Raw genomic sequence first — 22,112 nt, forward strand, 5'->3', positions numbered from 1 at the left:
CAAGGTTAGCGGATATCTAAAATCCAAAACAGTACTATTGAATCCAATGCTGGATGAAACTATGTGATAGCTTGTGTTATCATGCTTTCGACATTGGCCGTGCTCGGTAAGTATCGTACACGGAATCTTATCATCCTCTACCGTAACAGCTCGTGTGTAGGTGCTACATTAAAACACTGAAACTAACGGTACTCTCCTTTAACAGGGTATATTGCTGCACTCATGGCACCAGTGATGTGCTGTCTTTCTGACGAATATGAAACAAGGGACGGGGAATGCTGCTCACCATGTCTCGAAGGTAAATTATAACTCTAGCCTCGTCTTTCAGGAGTGATCTGCAGTGCTAGTGTCTACAGATCAGGAAGAGATGGAGTTGACACGGGTTGTCACCATGGCTGTATTAAGAGAACAATGAGTTTGGTGTTTGTGTTGAAAACAAGAACTTGGACTTTGTTTGAACCAGTCTGAACCACTGGAAGTCACTAAAGCTGTGGACACACATGGAACATCAGGAGCGCGTGGCTGCTGCGTTACCTGGGTTGCGTTCGAATAGTCAAATAATTACGTCCTAACGTCTTTTCCTAACCACGTTTCCTTGACCTCAGTGGAAAACGTCATGAGGTCAAGGAAAGATGAGAAGGAGGATTCAGAAGGAGTTAGGAAAAGACAACGGTGTTTCACTAGGCTTGGTCATTATGATGCGACGGCGGCAGATGTTAGTGACGTCAAGTTTGCTGTGGTGAAACTACAATGTTCTGAAGATGGACTACAAAAGGCGCTGTTTCTCCCCGTGCGTTATTAAATAGGTCTTTCGGTGACAGACTCCTTCACCTGCGGTGTGTTAAACAGAGATACCACAGCTCCTCCTCCTGCTGCTGGAACACTCTATCAACATAAAAAAGGATCATCTGACCTAACGTGGAAAAACATCACTTCATTACCACGGTTGGGATTGAAATAAACAGGAATATATGATAAATATTGAGTTAATTGTTCGAGTTATGGAGAAGGGGTAGGACCATATACTGTAAGTGTAGGCTGTACTTCTTCCAACTTCTTTTTGAAATATTCGTAATATGTATTTATGTGGATTATTTGTTAATTGGTTGTTTACTGTTCATTTTATTAGTTATTCTTGTTTTGTTTTTTACTGAGGTATTTGTTACATGTTTGAAATAAATAATTAATTAAAAATAAAGTGAAACGAAATTGTTGTCACTGTCCACTAATATTAAACATGAATCCCAATTAGTGTATGAGCGTATGAAAATAATATGCAAGATAAGCATATAGTTTGTTATTATGAACGGCCGAACCGTGCGTCGCTTTAAATGCTACGGCCGCAAGGAATTGTGGGATGTTATTCTCTCGTTTCCTTTGGTAAAGGATGGTCCAGTGTATCCTATGCTAAAGGAGATAATAAAGGAAGCATTGAAGTTCCTTTCCTTAACATTTGGTGAATTCGAATGGCTCTTATCATGGCTGCTACTGAGGTACTTCTGGGTCATTTCACTCAGTTAGGAACCTTCCTAAGCAAAAAGGACTATTTGAACGCAACCCTGTTGTTTTTTTATTTCGGCGTCCCTGTTAACAGGTTAGAGCAGCCACACTCAGCTGCGTCTCTTCTAGAGAATAGAGGTCTGGCCTATTTTTGACGCACGCGTCTCACAGGAGCAACAGACAGGGAAAGTGATCTATTGACTTTATATTGACATCATATCAGCAAGACTTTCCTACCATTTCGATGTCTATCTGTAGTATATGTTATGGAGATGGGAAAAGAAAAGACTTATTTTTAAATCAACACTTCCTGCTTTCATTTCAAAATAAAAGTCCTGAAGCGTTTTTTCTATGGCCCAAATTTCTTCATTTGTTAACACAAGGCTTTTATTCTGAAATATGAGCAGTCAGTGCTGTGGAACTTAAAGTCACTTGGAGAGCTCCATGAATTGATAAAGTATAGGGTTTAAATCAACAATTCCTGCTTTCATTTCAAAATAAAAGCCCTCAAGCGTTTTTTCTGTAGACAGAATTCCTTCATTTGTTAACATAAGGCTTTTATTCTGAAATATGTGCCGGACAGTGTTCTAGAACATGCAGTGACTTGGAGAGCTCCATGAATGAATATAGTACGGAGTTTTAATTGTGGATTATTACTATTATTTACAAATTACCACACGTTTCTGAACCTTTCTCTGTCTAAAATAAATATAAATTATATTTATAATGAAATGAAATGGCCATTTAAAGGCAAACTCTATGTAGAAAGAAAGGGCTGACAGCAGCAGCAGCAGCTCCAGGTCTTTTTATCAGCCGGGAAGAAAAAGAAGGATCAGACCCGTTGCTGGTGTGAGTTCATCCCAGTAGGAAACACACAGGCATCGTAGCCTCAGCCAGAGAGACGTCACTACGACACTTTTGGGTGTGTTGTCTTTCTGATTACATATTTTCACAGTCTGATACTTCAACAGTTTTACAACAAGGTGTGATTTTATTGACTTGCAAAATTATGTTTTAAATCGACAAACATCATCTGTGTGATTCATGGCGCTATTCAAACGGGATAAAAAATGTATTTGTCTCTCACTGTTGATTACTGTACATATTTGTCCCATGGTGGTCCACTGGAAGGGGCGTGACTTCTCCTCTCTATTGGTAGCATTTCTATTGCCTCTCAACGGCTCTCAACATGGCGACAGCAAGACGCAGCTTGCAGCTAACAGTGCTAACAACGCTATACAGTGCAAACAATGGCGAAAGGGCTGACAGAGACAGGGTTGTACGAACCTAGGTTGACTCCCTGCCGGGCCTAAGCATCGGGGAATAATTTATTTTTAAAATGTCTTTTAAACAAAAATGTATTATACACATAGCAAACTCCTTTAAGGAATAATTCGGTGCGTGGGTTGTGTGATTAACGTTAGCAAGTGTCGGTATGCGGTCGAGAGAGAGAGCGACAGACAGAGAGAGTGAGGGAGCGTGTGACGGACTGACGGCGAGTACGGCAGTAATGTTATAGCTGTGAGCTTAGCAGTGCATTTTCATACAATGGCCCAATAAAAACCTGAAACACAATTGTTACTGACTCTATCAGATACAGTTTGTTATCATCTGCTTTTGTAATTGTTACTTCCCATCATGTCTTGGTGATAATGAGATGCTGACGGTGTTTTTTTGTCTTGAACAGGTTCAGTTGTTCAAAGAGACTGCACACAGAAGTCAGGCACACGGTGCAGCGCCTGTGTGAATGGGACTTATATGAACCAACCCAATGGCCTGAGTAAATGTTTCCTCTGCACCTCCTGTGATCAAGGTATGTCCACAATGAATGATTAACATTTCTGTCTTTCAACCTCCAAATTCAGTTTGATTTTGACAAATGCGGTAACGTGGAAAAGGTTTGATCGAATTAGGATACTGGGCAAAATTTAATCGTATAAAACAAATTGCAATAAATAAAAATGTTGACAGCGTGTCTACTGAAAAGTGAGCCCTGATAATTTAGGAAATGTCCTTACAGGTTGTGTTGTAACAGGTATGTGCTTTATATGGAGCCTTGAGTGCACCACAGGGACATAATAGATTTTCACAGTGTTTAATTGTAAATAATATAATATACCTTATTGACCAATAAAAAGCGATACAAATAAATGAATTAAAACATAATTTAAATAGCATGTTCTGAAGCTCCAAGTAAAAAATAAAACAATGTATCATTATATTTCTCTCTTAATGATCAATAATTAAATTTCATAATGTAATTGCAATTGCAGTTTACATTTTGTGATTGATTTCATTTGAAAGTTGCACTCTTTAAATTTAAGATGTGTAAGTGAGCGAACAACTTAAAAACCCACAGAGCAGCTACAGGAGCTCTGATTGGCCAGCTCCTATGTGTTAGTCAGGAGTTTGGCCAATCAGAGCTCCTGCTGCAGCTCTGTGGGTTGGATTTCATTTATTTAGTCCTTGGTTGCAGTCGACTAAGTAGCACATAAACACAGTAGTTCTCTCACATGCTCAGCACAGGGAAGAAGATTCAGTAGGTTGCAACCTGCAACCTCACCGCTAGATGTCGCCAAATCCTACACACTGGCCCTTTAAGCTTGCATAAAATGTATAAATGTATGTTTAAAAACAATATAATGACTATTTTTTTCTGTTTGCTTTTAGGTCATGGTCTCTTTGCCCAACAGGAGTGCACAACCACAACTGACACAATTTGTGATGTTTTAAGTGGCTATTTCTGCAAACATTTGATGGATGATGCAGGATGTAGTTTAGCAAAAAAACATTCTCCATGTGAACCTGGTCACAGGATAAAAGTACCTGGTAAGAAAAATTCAAGTCAGACCAGTCGCACAGTGAATATGTTTACATGCACACTACTATCCTGGTTTGGCACATAGTGTAGCCTGGTTATTCAGCTCCATGTATACATGGTACTAATAACAGTATCCAAGTTTCTGAGCCTCGGCGACAGTTCAGAACTTCAGACACGTCTTTGACTCCTCCAAATCCAGCAGATTTGTCATTTCTGTCAGCAAGTTTGGTTGGCCTGGACTGCTGCATTTACCACACTGCTGTATTTAGCCTTTCCATCTGATCATCAGAAATGGAAGACAAGAGTGACAATACAGTTTGTATGTGTACCTGTGTCAGACTGGTGTTCGATTTTGACTTTTACTTCAGCACGCAGACATCATTACATCAAGTATCATCATATTTTTTACTCTATAACTTGAAAGTGTCTCCTCTATAGTGCCTGCTCTATAACATATTCAGGTTTCTGAAACCAGGATATGATGACCTGGGCCCGTGTTTATCAGGCGTGTCAGTAACCCTCCTGAAAGTTGACTTAGGACTAAAAGTATTCATATCTCAGGACTGATTTCCTGCACTGACATGTTTGGTACACTCATATCATAACTGGGGGACTAGTGTGCATGTTAAACCACTCAATGAAGACACTGAGTTGAGTCTGATAAATGATGGCTCTTCACCAGATGTTGGGTTCCCGTGTTATTAATCTCACTTTTGTCTGTTTCTCTAAGGAACCAGCAGAAATGATACAGTGTGTGAACTTTGTCAGCCAGGCCATTTTTCACAGGATGGCTGGAATTGCACGGCTTGGACTAGGTAAGACATTGTTTGTACAGTAATTACTCAAAAAAGTAGGGTTTTTCCTGCCCTGTAGCACAAAATGTTGATTGTTGATCATTTCCATCCACAGGAGATTCAAACATTGCCAATCCCCCAGTCTTATTTCATCTGATCTTTCAATAGACCTTTTTTTTGAAAGTGTAACTTTAAATATTGATTTGTTTTTAATTAGTGTAACATTACCCACTTTGTACTTTTAACATTATGATGACACTTCAAATGAGTTTTCATTTGAAACACACAAAGTATTAAGGTTGTTTTTCCTTTCTCTTTTCTGACAGTTGCTCAGAAACCGGATTTAAGATGAAAGAAGGAAGCAGCAGCAGTGATGTTGTCTGTGGAGCTGCTTCAAGAGAGCATTTCTATTATATACCGCTTATTATGGCCACGCTATTATCATTAGAACTTGTGATCGCAGGTTAGTGCTTGTTCTGAATCTCTAATTTGACCTAATATACAGTATAACATCTGTAGCGAGATTGGTGCGTGCCACTCTGGGAAGCATCTTATCTCGTCTTGCATCTACTGGGAAGAGAAAAACACATTCTTGTGTCCAGGAAGATTTGGTCACTGACAGATATTTCAGTTTGAAAAAAGGAACAATTTGTTGTGCTAGGGGGCCATAAACTCTGCTATCGACCATCAAGTGTTGATTTTGACATTATCCAGGGAAGATAATACAATTGTATTACTCTGGGAGAATTCTCTCCCCGTTTAAATCAACAAGAACTGTCAACCCTTTCTGACTCCAAAGGAGCATTGGTAACCCTTTCCGATTTACCAACTTAACCTACCTCATATTCTTTAACCATAGTGCCTTTCTTAATATTGTGTGTTTTCCTTTTCAAGATATAATTGAAATAAGCTTGGTTTATGGCTTTTATTGCATTTTTTGGAAGTGATAAGGACTAAGCTGGGTAGATGAATCTGGAAATGCACTCCATTTTTTGAAAGAAAAATCCTGCCTATGATGGAGATGTCTCTCTGAGACCAGGAATTTAGATGAGATTTACATTTATCCAGATTATTCCAAATGTCAAGATTATGTAGTGAGTCCTTATCCTTAGTAATGTGTATGCCTTATTATTTAACCACTGATTTAATAGGGATGTTATGAACTGTTGTGAGAGTGGAATTGTGAATAGGTAATAACTGACATAATTTAAGTTTAACTTTAAACCAGATACCTTAGAAAAGAAATCTATTTTTTTGAGGATTTTTTGAACTTCGTTACTATTTTTTATGAGTAATCAGCCAGTTGACTGATTGTTAGTTGTTTGTCTAACACTGTCAATTTTTCAAAATCTGAATTTTTTACAAGAATGTAAAGCATTTCTGCTGCAGCGATAAAGAGCAAAGGGGAAATGTGACAGCCTTGTTTAATACCTTTATCAATTGAAAATCTTGGAGAAGCACCATGAGGTAATAAAACTGAACTATTAGTATCCTTATGAAGTAATTTAACTATATTTAAGAATTTTTCCCCAAATCCAAATAGTTCTAAAGTATGAAACATGAATTTGTGCTCTATCGTATCAAACGCTTTGAAGAAATCTAGAAATAAAATAAAGCCTTCATCTTCAATTAAGTAATTGAAGTCAAGTACAAGTCGTATATTGTTATGAATTGATCGTCCTTTTATGAAACCCGATTGTGTGTCTGAGATCATTTGTGTGATACCAGTGTTAATCTATTTGCGTAGATATGAGTTAAAATGTTATAGTCATTATTAAGTAGGGTTATAGGTCTAAGATTGTCAATTAATTTTTAGTCCTTACCAGGTTTAGGGAATGAGGGTGATGATTCCTTGCTTCATCGTAGTCGGTAGAATGAGGGTTTCACAAATTTCTTTTAACATATTGAAAATAAGGTCTTTCAGATGTTCCCAGAAGTGCCTATAGAAGTTACTAGTTAGACCGTCTGAACCTGGAGATTTGTCTAAGGATAAACATTTCAAGCCTTTTTCTACTTCGTCCATTCTGATTTCTGCATCACATACACTTCTGAAACACTCATCCACTCGAGGGATCCATTCTTTAATAAGCTCAAAGAAAGCGACCGCATGGTGTACATGAATAAGAGGAAGAGCACAATCTGCTGTAGAACTGGAAGATTTCCTCAGAGATCTTAATCAGTACATTCCTGGTTATCAATTAACAGAGTCTTTATGGTATTTTGTTCTTGTCTCTTTTTCTCCAGTTTACAGAAATATACTGAACTCCTTTCCCCCTCATCTATCCACTTAGCTCGCGACCTGATATTTGCTCCTCTGGCCTTATTAATGTAAATGTTGTCTAAAGAAGAGTGCAGAAGGATTAGTTGTTGTTTGTCATCTTTGTATAATAAAGGTTTATTGCAAATATTGTTTACTTCCTTCACAATTTCTATTTCCCCTTGTTTACTAGCTCTGCTTAATATTTTGCTATTTGATATGGAAATTTGACGTACCTTCTATTTTAAGTATTCCCATTTATCCCTATAATTTGTAAAATTGGATTCTTTAGTTATATCATTGATTGTTGTTATAATTTCCTGACAGAATGGTTAATATTTAAGAAGGCTTGAGTTGAATTTCCAATAACCTTTATTCCTTCGGCATGCATTTGTGGGTGTAAAAATAAGTTTAATCAAGCAGTGATCTGTTAGAGGTGCAGTGGAAATTGTGGAGTTTGTCTCCAAACTAGGCCTCGTTTCTGACACAAGCCAGAAATCTAATCTAGATTTGACTGAACCATCTGGTTTAAACCAAGTGAATATTTGGGCTTCCGGGTTTAGAGTGCGCCATACATACAAAAATCAAACAAAATAGGGTTGTAATAATGTCCTTGATATCTTGAAGGATTTCTATCAAGCCATTCATCCATCATATTAAAATCACCTCCAAAAATAAAGTCTTCAGTTTGATACCTTTGACATAGATCTTTTACAAAATATGTCTTTTCAGTAATCAGATTTTTGTTTTGGTGATAGTTATTATACCCATATATATTTCTTAAGATCAGAAAGTGATCATTAACTTCAAACACACAAAATGCCCAGTGACCAGAAGAATCCTTCTTAATGGTTACCACCTTCCCAGGAAAGTTATTTAAGAGTATGGCGACACCTGCTGACCTATTTGTACCATGGCTAAATAGTATTTTGTCTCCCCACTGGTTTGACCAAAACGTTTCATCTGTGTCATTAGAGTGAGTTTATTGAAGAAGATGACATTGTGCTTTTTACAGAACAAGAAAGTTGATTTCCTTTCTTTAGAATCTCGTAAACCCCTAGCATTAAGTGATACAAAAGAGAAAATAGAATTAAAGGAAAACATACAAAGAATAGAATAAAAATATAAGAAAGAAGTAACAATAAGTTTAAGGATGTAGGTTTGTTAGTTTTTAAATGAGCGTTATGAACAAGACCCTATCTAAGAGGAATTTATACAGTAAATGACATCTATAATCAACCAATGTCAAACATTAAACATTTTCTTTGAAGTGCACATCTTCATATGAACGGAGGAAGGTCATTAAATAGTCTAGTGTAAACTTAACTTAAAAGAATCTCCCCCTCCCATTGCTCACTGAGAACATTTTAAAGTTGAACAAGTTTTTTTTCTTCTTTCTTTCCCTTTTTAACTACAATGCAGAATATATACTTCACCTGCAAAGTGTACAAGTTTCAGACACCCGAGTTGTAAATATTAATATACACCTCCTGGGGTGAGACTCTCAAAGATCTGAGAGCATGAAATAAGTGACATGTTGTTACCTTTATCTGATCTAGTCTGGAGTAACCCTGTTACATTGATATAGCCCACATGGCCTTTGTAGTAGATATTCTTCCCTGCCGCTCTGTCTTGCTCCATCTTTGGCCTCTCTGTCGGCTTTGCAGGAGTCCTGTTTGAGGTGGATTCCGATATCTTGGCAGATCTTGGAGTTTTTGGACAGCTTCCAGATGACATCAAGGTGATATCTCATGGCGAACTATGGAGGCGGGCCGGATCCGTGGCGCATAGCCGAATGAGTGAGACACTAGGGCGGATGTACCGACCTGGGGGCGGATCCGCCCCTGAGTCTACTGCTATCTGGTGAACTGGATGATGACCTGCCGGTGTCTCCCTTCTTCTCTTCTTCCAAGGCGGTGAACGGTATCGACCAGTGTTTCCATGGATGAAGCCCACTGCGGTGTGATTCTGGACAAGATACTGATGATTACGTCTCGGATCTGTTCGTCATCTTTTTCTTTCAGGCCTTGTATTTTGTCTTTATCTGCGCGCATCATGCGCCGATCTCATCCTCTGAGCTGCACGGCTGTGGGTCATAAAGCAGGAAGGCAGACGAGAGGGAGAGGGAGACGAGCAGAGCCACATCAAACTGTGAAATAAAGAGTTTATTACGACCAAACCAGAGTTGGTGATTGTTGGAAAGACTAACGACGACAGTATTGGTGAGTTTTATTTTGTTTCTGTCCAGTTTGAATGCAGTGTTTTAAGATGCTCCACCACTAGAACAGCTGATCTCAACATAAACAAACACACGTGGATGATGACGCAGTGAACTCAGCTACAGAGCTACTGTACTAATGTGCTGAGTGGAGGGGGAGGGTTTATTGTACTCGGTTAAAGTACAGCTCAATCTTACCTAATGTGAAAGCGCTCTTAATCTTGTTTGACTTAACTTTATAAGTAAACTTCGGGGCAATTGAACGCTAGCTTACAAGATGCAGCTTGCCCGGTTCTTGCGGAAGTATCCGGCTTTCTAGCTAAATCAATTTTGTTGTTTGTGGGATTTTTTTAATCCAAAACAGAACTATTGTATCGAACGCTCGATGGAACTATGTGATAACTCGTGTTATCATGCTTTCGACTTTGGCCGTGCTCGGTAAGTATCCTATCATACAACGAAGTACTGTAATGCTAAACTTAGTTATTAAGCCAACGTGACACGACGTGTTGTGCAGACTCGGATATAAGTTAACGTTTGATTTATAGATGTTTATTATCAGTCCTTTTGGAAATGAATCATGTGCCATACAACAAACAAATAATGCAATACTGTAAAGCACAAATTATTTACGATAATAATATAATATAATATATATATATGTCGCCCCATACCGTCTCTCTTATAGGGTATAATCAGCCTCTACCGTAACAGCTCGTATGTAGGTGCTACATTAAAACACTGAAACTAACGTTACTGTTTCTTTAACAGGGTATGTTGCTGCACTCATGGCATCAGTGATGTGCTGTCTTCCTGAGGAATATAAAACAAGGGACGGGGAATGCTGTCTGAAATGTCTCGAAGGTAAATTATAACTCTAGCCTCGTCTTTCAGGAGTGATCTGCAGTGTTAGTGTCTGCAGTTCAGGAAGTTGGCAGTGTCACGGGTTGTCACCATGGATGTGACTGAGACTTGTGAAAGACAAGAAAGCTTGTTTTACATTACTAGATATGTTTAAGTTAATGTGAGATAGCCCTGTTTTTAAGGATGCATTTTATTTTCATTTTCATTTTTGTACGAACCTGAGGCAGAACATTTTGATGAATAAGACCTGTAGATAGATAGATAGATAGATGGATAGTAGCTTTATTGATCCCGAAGGAAATTCAAGTTTCAGCATCACAGTTCCATAGTGCAAAACACGTTAGTAAAAAGGCAGTAAAAAAGTTAGTAGTGCAAAGTACAAAAAAATATACCAGATATAAAAATATAAGGAGATGAAGAAAACTGTTAAAAGTGAATATAGTGCAGAAGAGACTGTTATAAGTGAGTATAGTGCATTATTATCTGTCCTGCAGACCGTCCTCCTTTGTCCCATATGCCTTGTCAGTTTGTACTTGTCATGTTCTCAATATAAAAAAAATCAGTGGAAGTAACGTTACCCATATTAACCATCAGTAACCTTATACCTATCTCATGCTCGACAGGAATTCACACTAATGTGAAGCAAAGACGTTAGAACACAAACCATGAAACCAGGCTGAACACACATTTATGCTAAATCTGGGCTAGAGAGGCGTAGTCCCCTTCCAGTGGACCCCATGGGATCTTATTTTGGATAAAATATGTACAGTGGTCAACAGTGAGAGACAAGTATTAATTGTATCCTTTTTGAATTGCACCATGAATCACACATATGATATGTGTCAATTTAAAAGATAATTTTGCAAGTCAAGAAAGTCTCAGTTTGTCATAGTATCGTTTAGTTTTGTGTGAAACCGTTCAGTGAACTACATCTCTCGTCTCACACAATATTAGTCATCAACACTAGCTACCTAGCTATCTTAGCTATGTTCCATGCACAAATGAAACGTTAGCCTATCTGATGTGTTTTATCCAGAGACTCCTGCTCTTTTTATCAGCCGGGAAGAAAAAGAAGGATCAGACCCGTTGCTGGTGTGAGTTCATCCCAGTAGGAAACACACAGGCATCGTAGCTTCAGCCAGAGAGACGTCACTACAACACTTTTGGGTGTGTTGTCTTTCTGATTACATATTTTCACAGTCTGATACTTCAACAGTTTTACAACAAGGTGTGATTTTATTGACTTGCAAAATTATGTTTTAAATCGACAAACATCATCTGTGTGATTCATGGTGCTATTCAAACGGGATCAAAAAATGATTTGTCTCTCTTCGTTGACTACCGTACATATTTGTTCCAAAATAAGGTCCCATGGTGGTCCACTGGAAGGGGCGTGACTTCTCCTCTCTATTGGTAGCATTTCTATTGCCTCTCAACGGCTCTCAACATGGCGACAGCAAGACGCAGCCTGCAGCTAACAGTGCTAACAACGCTAAACAGTGCAAACAATGGCGAAAGGGCTGACAGAGACAGGGTTGTACGAACCTAGGTTGACTCCCCGCCGGGCCTAAGCATCAGGGAATAATTTATTTTGAAAATGTTTTTTAAACAAGAATGTGTTATACAAATAAAGAACTTGTTTAAGGAATAATTCGGTGCGTGGGTTGTGTGATTAACGTAGGCGAGTGTCGGTATGCGGTCGAGAGAGAGAGCGACAGACAGAGAGAGCGAGGGAGCGTGTGACGGACTGACGGCGAGTACGGCAGTAATGTTATAGCTGTGAGCGTAGCAGTGCATTTTCATACACTGGCCCAATAAAAACCTGAAACACGATTGTTACTGACTCTATCAGATACAGTTTGTTATCTTCTGCTTTTGTAATTGTTACTTCCCATCATGTCTTGGTGATAATGCAACGCTGACGGTGTGTTTTTGTCTTGAACAGGTTCATTTGTTCATATGGACTGCACACAGCAGTCAGGTACAGTGTGCAACGCCTGTGGGAATGGGACTTGTATGAACCAACCCAATGGCCTGACTAACTGTTTCCTCTGCACCTCCTGTGACCAAGGTATGTCCACAATGAACTGATTAACATCTCTGTCTTTCAGTCTTATTGACAACATCCAAATTCAGTTTGATTTTGACAAATGCAGTAACATGGAAAAGGTTTGATCGAATTAGGATACTGGGCAAAATTGAAACGTATAAAACAAATTGCAATAAATACAAATATATTGCAGCCCTGCTAATGGATGCAGTTTGATAAAAAATAAATAATGTGATAATGTACTGCTATGTTGGCAGCGTGTTTGCTGAATAGTGAGCCCTAATAATTCAGGAAATGTCCTTACAGGTTGGGTTGTAACAGGTATGTGCTTTATATGGAGCCGTGAGTGCACCACAGGGACATAATAGATTTTCAGTGTTTAATTGTAAATAATATACTATACCTTATTGACCAATAAAAAAGCGATAAAAATAAATTAATTAAAACATAATTTAAATAGCATGTTCTGAAGCTCCAAATAAAAAATAAAACAGTGTATCATTATATTTCTCTCTTAATTATCAATAATTAAATTTCATAATGTAATTGCAATTGCAGTTTACATTTTGTGATTGATTTCATTTGAAGGTTGCACTCTTTAATTTTAAGATGTGTAAGTGAGTGAACAACCTAAAAACTCACAGAGCAGCTACAGGAGCTCTGATTGGCCAGCTCCTATGTGTTGGTCAGGAGTTTGGCCAATCAGAGCTCCTGCTGCAGCTCTGTGGGTTGGATTTCATTCGACCAAGTAGCACATAATAACATTATTTCAAATATGATTTAAAGGAACAGTGTGTAGCATTTAGGGGGATCTATTGACAGACATGGAATATAATATTAATTAGTATGATTTCTTTAGTGTATAACCACCTGAAACTCAGAATTGTTGTATTTTTGTTACCTTAGAATGAGCCGTTTATATCTACATAGGGAGTGGGTCCTGTTCATGGAGCTGGCCACCATGTTTCTACAGTAGCCCAGAACGGACAAACCAAACACTGGCTCTAGAGGGACATCAATGTTTTTGCGTCGGCCACCGTAGTTCTCCCACATGCTCAGCACAGGGAAGAAGATTCAGTAGATGCCGCCAAATCCTACACACTGGCCCTTTAAGCCTGCATAAAATGTATAAATGTATGTTTAACAACAATATAATGACTATTTTTTTCTGTTTGCTTTTAGGTCATGGTCTCTTTGTCCAAAAGGAGTGCACAACCACAACTGACACAATTTGTGATGTTTTAAGTGGCTATTTCTGCAAAGATTTGATGGATGGTGCAGGATGTAGTTTAGCAAAAAAACATACTCCATGTGCACCTGGTCACAGGGTTAAAGTACCTGGTAAGAAGAATTATAATTATACACAAAGTATGTTTAAATGCACACCACTATCCTGGTTTGGCACGTAGTGTAGCCTGGTTATTCAGCTCCATGTATACATGGTACTAATAACATTATCCAAGTTTCTGAGCCTCGGCGACAGTTCAGAACTTCAGACACGTCTTTGACTCCTACAAGTCCAGCAGATTTGTCATTTCTGTCAGCCAGTTTGGTTGACCTGGACTGCTGCATTTACCACACTGCTGTATTTAGCCTTTCCATCTGATCATCAGAAATGGAAGACAAGAGTGACAATACAGTTTGTATGTGTACCTGTGTCAGACTGGTGTCAGATTTTGACTTTTACTTCAGCACGCAGACATCATTACATCATTACATCAAGTATCATCATATTTTTTACTCTATAACTTGAAAGTATCTCCTCTTTAGTGCCTGCTCTATAACATATTCAGGTTTCTGAAACCAGGATATGATGACCTGGGCCTGTGTTTATCAGGCGTCTCAGTAACCCTCCTGAAAGTTGACCTAGGACTAAAAGTATTCATATCTCAGGACTGATTTCCTGCACTGACATGTTTGGTACACTCATATCATAACTGGGGGACTAGTGTGCATGTTAAACCACTCAATGAAGACACTGAGTTGAGTCTGATAAATGATGGATCTTCACCAGATGTTGGGTTCCCGTGTTATTAATCTCACTTTTGTCTGTTTCTCTAAGGAACCAGCAGAACTGATACAGTGTGTGAACATTGTCAGCCAGGCCATTTTTCACAGGATGGCCTGTATTGCACGGCTTGGACTATGTAAGACATTGTTTGTACAGTAATTACTCAAAAAAAGTAGGGTTTTTCCAGCCCTGTAGCACAAAATGTTGATTGTTGATCATTTCCATCCACAGGAGATTCAAACATTGCCAATCCCCCAGTCTTATTTCACCTGATCTTTCAATAGACTTTTTTTGAAAGTGTAACTTTTAATATTTATTTGTTTTTAATTAGTGTAACATTACCCACTTTGTACTTTTAACATTATGATGACATTCACTTGAAACACACAAAGTATTAAGGTTGTTTTTCCTTTCTCTTTTCCGACAGTTGCTCAGAAATCGAAGTAAAGGTCGAAGGAAGCAGCAGCAGTGATGTAGTCTGTGGAGCTGCTTCAAGAGAGCGTTTCTATTGTATACCTTTTATTATGGCCATGCTGTTATCATTAGAACTTGTGATCGCAGGTTAGTGCTTGTTCTGAATCTCTAATTTGACCTAATATACAGTATAACATCTGTAGCGAGATTGGTGCGTGCTACTCTGGGAAGCATCTTATCTCATCTTGCATCTACTGGGAAGAGAAAAACACATTCTTGTGTTCAGGAAGATTTGGTCACTGACAGATATTTCAGTTTGAAAGAAGGAACAATTTGTTGTGCTAGGGGGCCGTAAACTCTGCTATCGACCATCAAGTGTCGATTATGACATTATCCAGGGAAGATAATACAATTGTATTACTCTGGGAGAATTCTCTCCCCGTTTAAATCAACAAGAACTGTCAACCATTTCTGACTCCAAAGGAATATTGGTAACCCTTTCCCATTTACCAAATGAACCCCCTCCTTAACTATGAATCTACGATGGAGCAACATAGACATCTAGTTTTCATCTGTGGTAATGTGCACATTGTATGTTGACCAGTAATTAATTTGTGTAAAAGTCATCGTGTGTTAGACTAAGTATTGACCTCTTTGTTGTATAATCATTAATGGTTTTGGAATACATTTGTAATGCTTTCATCAGTGATGATCACTAGATGTAATATCCTATCTCTATTTTAGATGAATCGGGAAATGCACTCCATTTTTGAAGGAAAAATTGGGCCTATGATAGAGATGTCTCTTTGAGACCAATTTAGATGACATTTACATTTATCCAGATTATTCCAAATGTTAAGATTATCTAGTGAGTCCTTATCCTTAGTAATGTGTATGCCTAAGTATTTAACCACTGATTTAATAGGGATGTTATGAACTGTTGTGAGAGTGGAATTGTGAAAAGGTAATAACTGACATAATTTAAGTTTAACTTTAAACCAGATGCCTTAGAAAAGAAATCTATTTTTTTGAGGATTTTTGGAACTTGGTTACTATTTTTTATGAGTAATCAGCCAGTTGGCTGATTGTTAGTTGTTTGTCTAACACTGTCAATTTTTCAAAATCTGAATTTTTTACAAGAATGGACAGCATTTCTGATGCAGCGTTAAAGAGCAAAGGGGAAATGTGACAGCCTTGTTTAATACCTTTATCAATTGAAAATCTTGGAGAAGCACCATGAGGTAATAAAACTGAACTATTAGTATCCTTATAAAGTACTTTAGCTATATTTAAGAATTTTTCACCAAATCCAAATAGTTCTAAAGTACGAAACATGAATTTGTGCTCAATCGTATCAAACGCTTTGAAGGAATCTAGAAATAAAATAAAGCCTTCCTCTTCAATTAAGTAATTGAAGTCAAGTACAAGTCGTATATTGTTATGAATTGATCGTCTTTTTATGAAACCCGATTGTGCATCTGAGATAATTTGTGTGATACCAGTTTTTAATCTATTCGCGTAGATATGAGTTAAAATGTTATAGTCATTATTAAGTAGGGTTAAAGGTCTAAGATTGTCAATTAATTTTGAGTCTTTACCAGGTTTAGGGAATGAGGGTGATGATACCTTGCTTCATCGTAGTCGGTAGAATGAGGGTTTCACAACTTTCTTTTTACATATTGAAAATAAGGTCTTTCAGATGTTCCCAGAAGTGCCTATAGAAGTTAGTTAGACCGTCTGAACCTGGAGATTTGTCTCAGGATAAACATTTCAACACTCATCCACTCGAGGGATCCATTCTTTAATAAGCTCAAAGAAAGCGACCGCATGGTGTACATGAATAACAGGAAGAGTACAATTTGCTGTAGAACTGGAAGATTTCCTCAGAGATCTTAATCAGTACATTCCTGGTTATCAATTAACAGAGTCTTTATGGTATTTTGTTCTTGTCTCTTTTTCTCCTGTCTACAGAAATATACTGAACTCCTTTCCCCCTCATCTATCCACTTAGCTCGCGACCTGATATATGCTCCTCTGGCCTTATTAATGTAAATGTTGTCTAAAGAAGAGTGCAGAAGGATTAGTTGTTGTTTGTCATCTTCGTATAATAAAGGTTTATTGCAAATATTATTTGAATTTGTCAAATTGGATTCTTTAGTTATATCATTGATTGTCGTTATAATTTCCTGACAGAATGGTTCATATTTAAGAAGGCTTGAGTTGAATTTCCAATAACCTTTATTCCTTCGGCATGCATTTGTGGGTGTAAAAATAAGTTTAATCAAGCAGTGATCTGTTAGAGGTGCAGTGGAAATTGTGGAGTTTGTCTACAAGCTAGGCCTCATTTCTGACACAAGCCAGAAAAATAATCTAGATTTGACTGAACCATCTGGTTTAAACCAAGTGAAAAGTGGTGGGCTTCCGGGTTTAGAGTGCCTCATACATACAAAAATCAAACAAAATAGGGTTGTAATGATGTCCCTGATATCTTGAAGGATTTCCATCAAGCCATTCATCCATCACAATATTAAAATCACCTCCAAAAATAAAGTCTTCAGTTTGATACTTTTAACATAGATCTTTAACAACATTTGTCATTTCAGTAATCAGATTTTTGTTTTGGTTATAGGTATTATACCCATATATATTTCCTAAGATCAGAAAGTGATCATTAACTTCAAACACACAAATACCCAGTAACCAGAAGAATCCTTCTTAATGGTTACCACCTTCCAATAAAAGTTATTTAAGAGTATGGTGACACCTGCTGACCTATAACATTGTGCTTTTTAATTTTTTATAGAACAAGAAAGTTGATTTCCTTTTTATAGAATTTTGTAAACCCCTAGCATTAAGTGGTACAAAAGAAAAAATAGAATGAAAGGAAAACATACAAAGAACAGAATAAAAAAATAAGAAAGAAGTAACAATAAATTTAAGGATGTAGGTTTGTTAGTTTTTAAATGAGCGTTATGAACAAGCCCCTATCTAAGAGGAATTTATACAGTACATTTATACAGTAAATGACATCTATAATCAACCAATGTCAAACATTAAACATTTTCTTTGAAGTGCACATCTTCATATGAACGGAGGAAGGTCATTAAAAAGTCTAGTGTAAACTTAACTTAAAAGAATCTCCCCCTCCCATTGCTCACTGAGAACATTTTAAAGTGGAACAAGTTTTTTCTTTTTTCTTTTTTTTCTTTCTTTCCTTTTTTAACTATAATGTAGAATATACACATCACCTACAAAGTGTACAAGTTTCAGTTGTAAATATTAATATACACCTCCTGGGGTGAGACTCTCAAAGATCTGAGAGCATGAAATAAGTGACATGTTGTTACCTTTATCTGATCTAGTCTGGAGTAACCCTGTTACATTGATATAGCCCACATGGCCTTTGTAGTAGATATTCTTCCCTGCCGCTCTGTCTTGCTCCATCTTTAGCCTCTCTGTCGGCTTTGCAGGAGTCCTGTTTGAGGTGGATTCCGATATCTTGGCAGATGTTGGAGTTTTTGGACAGCTTCCAGATGACATCAAGGTGATATCTCATGGCGAACTATGAAGGCGGGCCGGGTCCGTGGCGCATAGCCGAAATGAGTGAGGCAATACGGCGGATGTACCGACCTGGGGACGGATCCGCCCCACTGCTATCTGGGGAACTGGATGATGACCTGCCGGTGTCTCCCTTCTTCTCTTCTTCCGAGGCGGTGAACGGTATCGACCTCTGTTTCCATGGATGAAGCCCACTGCGGTGTGATTCTGGACAAGATACTGATGATTACGTCTCGGATCTGTTCGTCATCTTTTTCTTTCAGGCCTTGTATTTTGTCTTTATCTGCGCGCATCATGCGCCGATCTCATCCTCTGAGCTGCACGGCTGTGGGTCATACAGCAGGAAGGCAGACGAGAGGGAGAGGGAGACGAGCAGAGCCACATCAAACTGTGAAATAAAGAGTTTATTACGACCAAACCAGAGTTGGTGATTGTTGGAAAGACTAACGACGACAGTATTGGTGAGTTTTATTTTGTTTCTGTCCAGTTTGAATGCAGTGTTTTAAGACGCTCCACCACTAGAACAGCTGATCTCAACATAAAGAAACACACGTGGATGATGACGCAGTGAACTCAGCTACAGAGCTACTGTACTAATGTGCTGAGTGGAGGGGGAGGGTTTATTGTACTCGGTTAAAGTACAGATCAATCTTACCTAATGTGAAAACGCCCTTAATCTTGTTTGAATGTTAACTTTACAAGTAAACTTCGGGGCTTTCTAGCTAAATCAATTTTGTTGTTTGTGGGATTTTTTAAAGCCAAAACAGAACTATTGGATCAAATACTCGATGAAACTATGTGATAGCTCGTGTTATCATGCTTTCGACTTTGGCTGTCTTCGGTAAGTATCCTATCGTACAAGGAACTACTCTAACGCTAAACGTATTGTTGTTGGCTTAATAGCTATAGATATAGCTATTAAGCCAACGTGACACGACGTGTTGTGCAGACTCGTATATAAGTTAATGTTAGATTGATAGATGTTTATTATCAGTCCTTTCGGAAATGAATCATGAGCCATACAACAAACAAACAATGCAACACTGTAAAGCACAAATTATTTACGAGCCCTATAGTCAGAGATTGTGTCGCCTCCATACCGTCTGTCTTCTACCCTTATCATCCTCTAACAGCAAGTATGAAGGTGCTAAATTAAAACAGTGAAACTAACGTTACTGTTTCTTTAACAGGGTATATTGCTGCACTCATGGCACCAGCGATGTGCTGTCTTCCTAAAGAATATAAAACAATGAACGGGGAATGCTGTCCTATGTGTCACGAAGGTAAATTATAACTCTAGCCTCGTCTTTCAGGAGTGATCTGCAGTGCTAGTGTCTACAGATCAGGAAGAGATGGAGGTGTCACGGGTTGTCATCATGGATGCATGAGGGGAACATTGGCTGTATTCGAAACCTTATCTGTGTTAAGAGAACCATGACAGTGAAAACAGTTTGGTGTTTGAAAACAGGAACTTGGGATTTGTTTGAACCAGTTTGAACCAGTGGAAGTCACAAGTCTCTGAGACTTGTGAAAGAGAAGAAAGCTTGTTTTACATTACTAGATATGTTTAAGTTAATGTGAGATAGCCCTGTTTTTATGGATGCATTTTAGTTTCATTTTCATTTTTGTACCAACCTGAGGCAGAACATTTTGATGAATAAGACATGTAGATAGATAGATAGATAGATAGATAGATAGTAACTTTATTGATCCCGAGGGAAATTCAAGTTTACAGCATCACAGTTCCATAGTGCAAAAACATGATAGTAAAAAGGCAGTAAAAAAGTTAGTAGTACAAAGTACAAAAAAATATACCAGATATAAAAATAAAAGGAGATGAAGAAAACTGTTAAAAGTGAATATAGTGCAGAAGAGACTGTTATAAGTGAGTATAGTGCATTATTATCTGTCCTGCAGACCGTCCTCCTTTGTCCCATTTGCCTTGTTAGTTTGTACTTGTCATGTTCTCAATATAAAAAAACTCAGTGGAAGTAACGTTACCCATTTTAACCAACAGTAACCTTATACCTATCTCATGCTCGACAGGAATTCACACTAATGTGAAGCAAAGACGTTAGAACACAAACCATGGAACCAGGCTGAACACACATTTATGCTAAATCTGGTCTAGAGAGGCGTAGTCCCCTTCCAGTGGACCCCATGGGACCTTATTTTGGATAAAAGATGTACAGTGGTCAACAGTGAGAGACAAGTATTTATTTTTTCCTTTTTGAATTACACCATGAATCACACATATGATATCTGTCAATTTAAAAGATAATTTTACAAGTCAAGAAAGTCTCAGTTTGTCGTAGTATCGTTTAGTTTTGTGTGAAACCGTTCAGTGAACTACATCTCTCGTCTCACATAATATTAGTCACCAACACTTGCTACCTAGCTATCTTAGCTATGTTCCATGCACAAATGAAACGTTAGCCTACCTGATGTGTTTTATCCAGAGACTCCTGGTCTTTTTATCAGCCGGGAAGAAAAAGAAGGATCAGACCCGTTGCTGGTGTGAGTTCATCCCAGTAGGAAACACACAGGTATCGTAGCTGGAGCTACGATGCCTGTGTGTTTCCCAACACTTTTGGGTCTGCCGTCTTTTCTGATTACATATTTTCACAGTCTGATACTTCAACAGTTTTACAAAAAAGAGTGATTTTATTGACTTGCGAAATTATCTTTTAAATCGACAAACATCATCTGTGTGATTCATGGTGCTATTCAAACGGGATCAAAAAATTATTTGTCTCTCGCTGTTGACTACCGTACATATTTGTTCCAAGATAAGGTCCCATGGTGGTCCACTGGAAGGGGCGTGACTTCTCCTCTCTATTGGTAGCATTTCTATTGCCTCTCAACGGCTCTCAACATGGCGACAGCAAGACGCAGCTTGCAGCTAACAGTGCTAACAACGCTAACAACGCTAAATAGTGCAAACAATGGCGAAAGGGCTGACAGTGACAGGGTTTTCGCCAGTGAAGCCTGGCGGCCCGCCAAACCTAGGTTGACTCCACACCGGGCCTAAGCATCGGGGAATTATTTATTTTTTAAATGTTTTTTAAACAAAAATGTATTATACACATAGCAAACTACTTTAAAGAATAATTCGGTGCGTGGGTTGTGTGATTAACGTAGGGGAGTGTCGGTATGCGGTCGAGAGAGAGAGCGACAGACAGAGAGAGTGAGGGAGCGTGTGACGGACTGACGGCGAGTACGGCAGTAATGTTATAGTTGTGAGCGTAGCAGTGCATTTTCATACACTGGCCCAATAAAGACCTGAAACAAGATTGTTACTGACTCTATCAGATACAGTTTGTTATCTTCTGCTTTTGTAATTGTTACTTCCCATCATGTCTTGGTGATCATGCGACGCTGATGGTGTGTTTTTGTCTTGAACAGGTTCAGTTGTTCGAAGGGACTGCACAGAGCAGTCAGGCACACGGTGCATCCCCTGTGTGAATGGGACTTATATGAACCAACCCAATGGCCTGAGTAACTGTTTCCTCTGCACCTCCTGTGACCAAGGTATGTCCACAATGAACTGATTAACATTTCAGTCTTTCAACCTCCAAATTCAGTTTGATTCTGACAAATGCGGTAACGTGGAAAAGGTTTGATC

General features: G+C 38.4%; 3 protein-coding genes across 4 annotated transcripts in view; all 3 read left to right on the top strand.

The window, feature by feature from the left end:
- Window positions 1-7,541, top strand: LOC119490382 (tumor necrosis factor receptor superfamily member 14-like). Its single transcript, XM_037773761.1, has 7 exons — window positions 1-106; window positions 206-298; window positions 3,188-3,313; window positions 4,171-4,329; window positions 5,052-5,136; window positions 5,442-5,578; window positions 7,360-7,541. Exons 1-7 carry the CDS (start codon window positions 82-84, stop codon window positions 7,404-7,406), a joined length of 672 nt encoding a protein of 223 aa, XP_037629689.1. The 5' UTR covers window positions 1-81; the 3' UTR covers window positions 7,407-7,541.
- Window positions 7,542-12,239: 4,698 nt separating this feature from the next.
- On the top strand, window positions 12,240-15,408 carry LOC119490387 (tumor necrosis factor receptor superfamily member 14-like). Its single transcript, XM_037773766.1, has 4 exons — window positions 12,240-12,525; window positions 13,687-13,845; window positions 14,567-14,651; window positions 14,943-15,408. Exons 1-4 carry the CDS (start codon window positions 12,414-12,416, stop codon window positions 15,079-15,081), a joined length of 495 nt encoding a protein of 164 aa, XP_037629694.1. The 5' UTR covers window positions 12,240-12,413; the 3' UTR covers window positions 15,082-15,408.
- A 3,211-nt stretch (window positions 15,409-18,619) lies between these two features.
- LOC119490380 (tumor necrosis factor receptor superfamily member 14-like) overlaps window positions 18,620-22,112 on the top strand; it is a 28,329-nt gene continuing 24,836 nt past the window's right edge. The window contains exons 1-3 of one of the 2 annotated variants that reach the window (XM_037773758.1): window positions 18,620-19,328; window positions 19,678-19,770; window positions 21,893-22,018. In XM_037773758.1, the coding sequence (XP_037629686.1) occupies window positions 19,304-19,328; window positions 19,678-19,770; window positions 21,893-22,018 (244 nt within the window). In that variant the 5' untranslated portion in view covers window positions 18,620-19,303. The remainder of the gene's footprint in view (window positions 19,329-19,677; window positions 19,771-21,892; window positions 22,019-22,112) is intronic. The other variant, XM_037773757.1, reaches the window with a different exon arrangement.

This window comes from Sebastes umbrosus, chromosome 6, assembly GCF_015220745.1.
Source record: "Sebastes umbrosus isolate fSebUmb1 chromosome 6, fSebUmb1.pri, whole genome shotgun sequence".
NCBI classification, from domain to species: domain Eukaryota; kingdom Metazoa; phylum Chordata; class Actinopteri; order Perciformes; family Sebastidae; genus Sebastes; species Sebastes umbrosus.

What these genes read in the sequence shown, in the direction of transcription:
- LOC119490382 (XM_037773761.1), top strand. Translation starts at nt 82, where the DNA reads ATGCTTTCGACATTGGCCGTGCTCG. An exon ending in CTGCTCACCATGTCTCGAAG is followed by an intron (nt 299 to 3,187) that starts GTAAATTATAAC and finishes TGTCTTGAACAG; the next exon opens with GTTCAGTTGTTCAAAGAGAC. An exon ending in CTGCACCTCCTGTGATCAAG is followed by an intron (nt 3,314 to 4,170) that starts GTATGTCCACAA and finishes GTTTGCTTTTAG; the next exon opens with GTCATGGTCTCTTTGCCCAA.
- LOC119490387 (XM_037773766.1), top strand. Translation starts at nt 12,414, where the DNA reads ATGGACTGCACACAGCAGTCAGGTACAGTGTGCAACGCCTGTGGGAAT. An exon ending in CTGCACCTCCTGTGACCAAG is followed by an intron (nt 12,526 to 13,686) that starts GTATGTCCACAA and finishes GTTTGCTTTTAG; the next exon opens with GTCATGGTCTCTTTGTCCAA. An exon ending in TCACAGGGTTAAAGTACCTG is followed by an intron (nt 13,846 to 14,566) that starts GTAAGAAGAATT and finishes TGTTTCTCTAAG; the next exon opens with GAACCAGCAGAACTGATACA.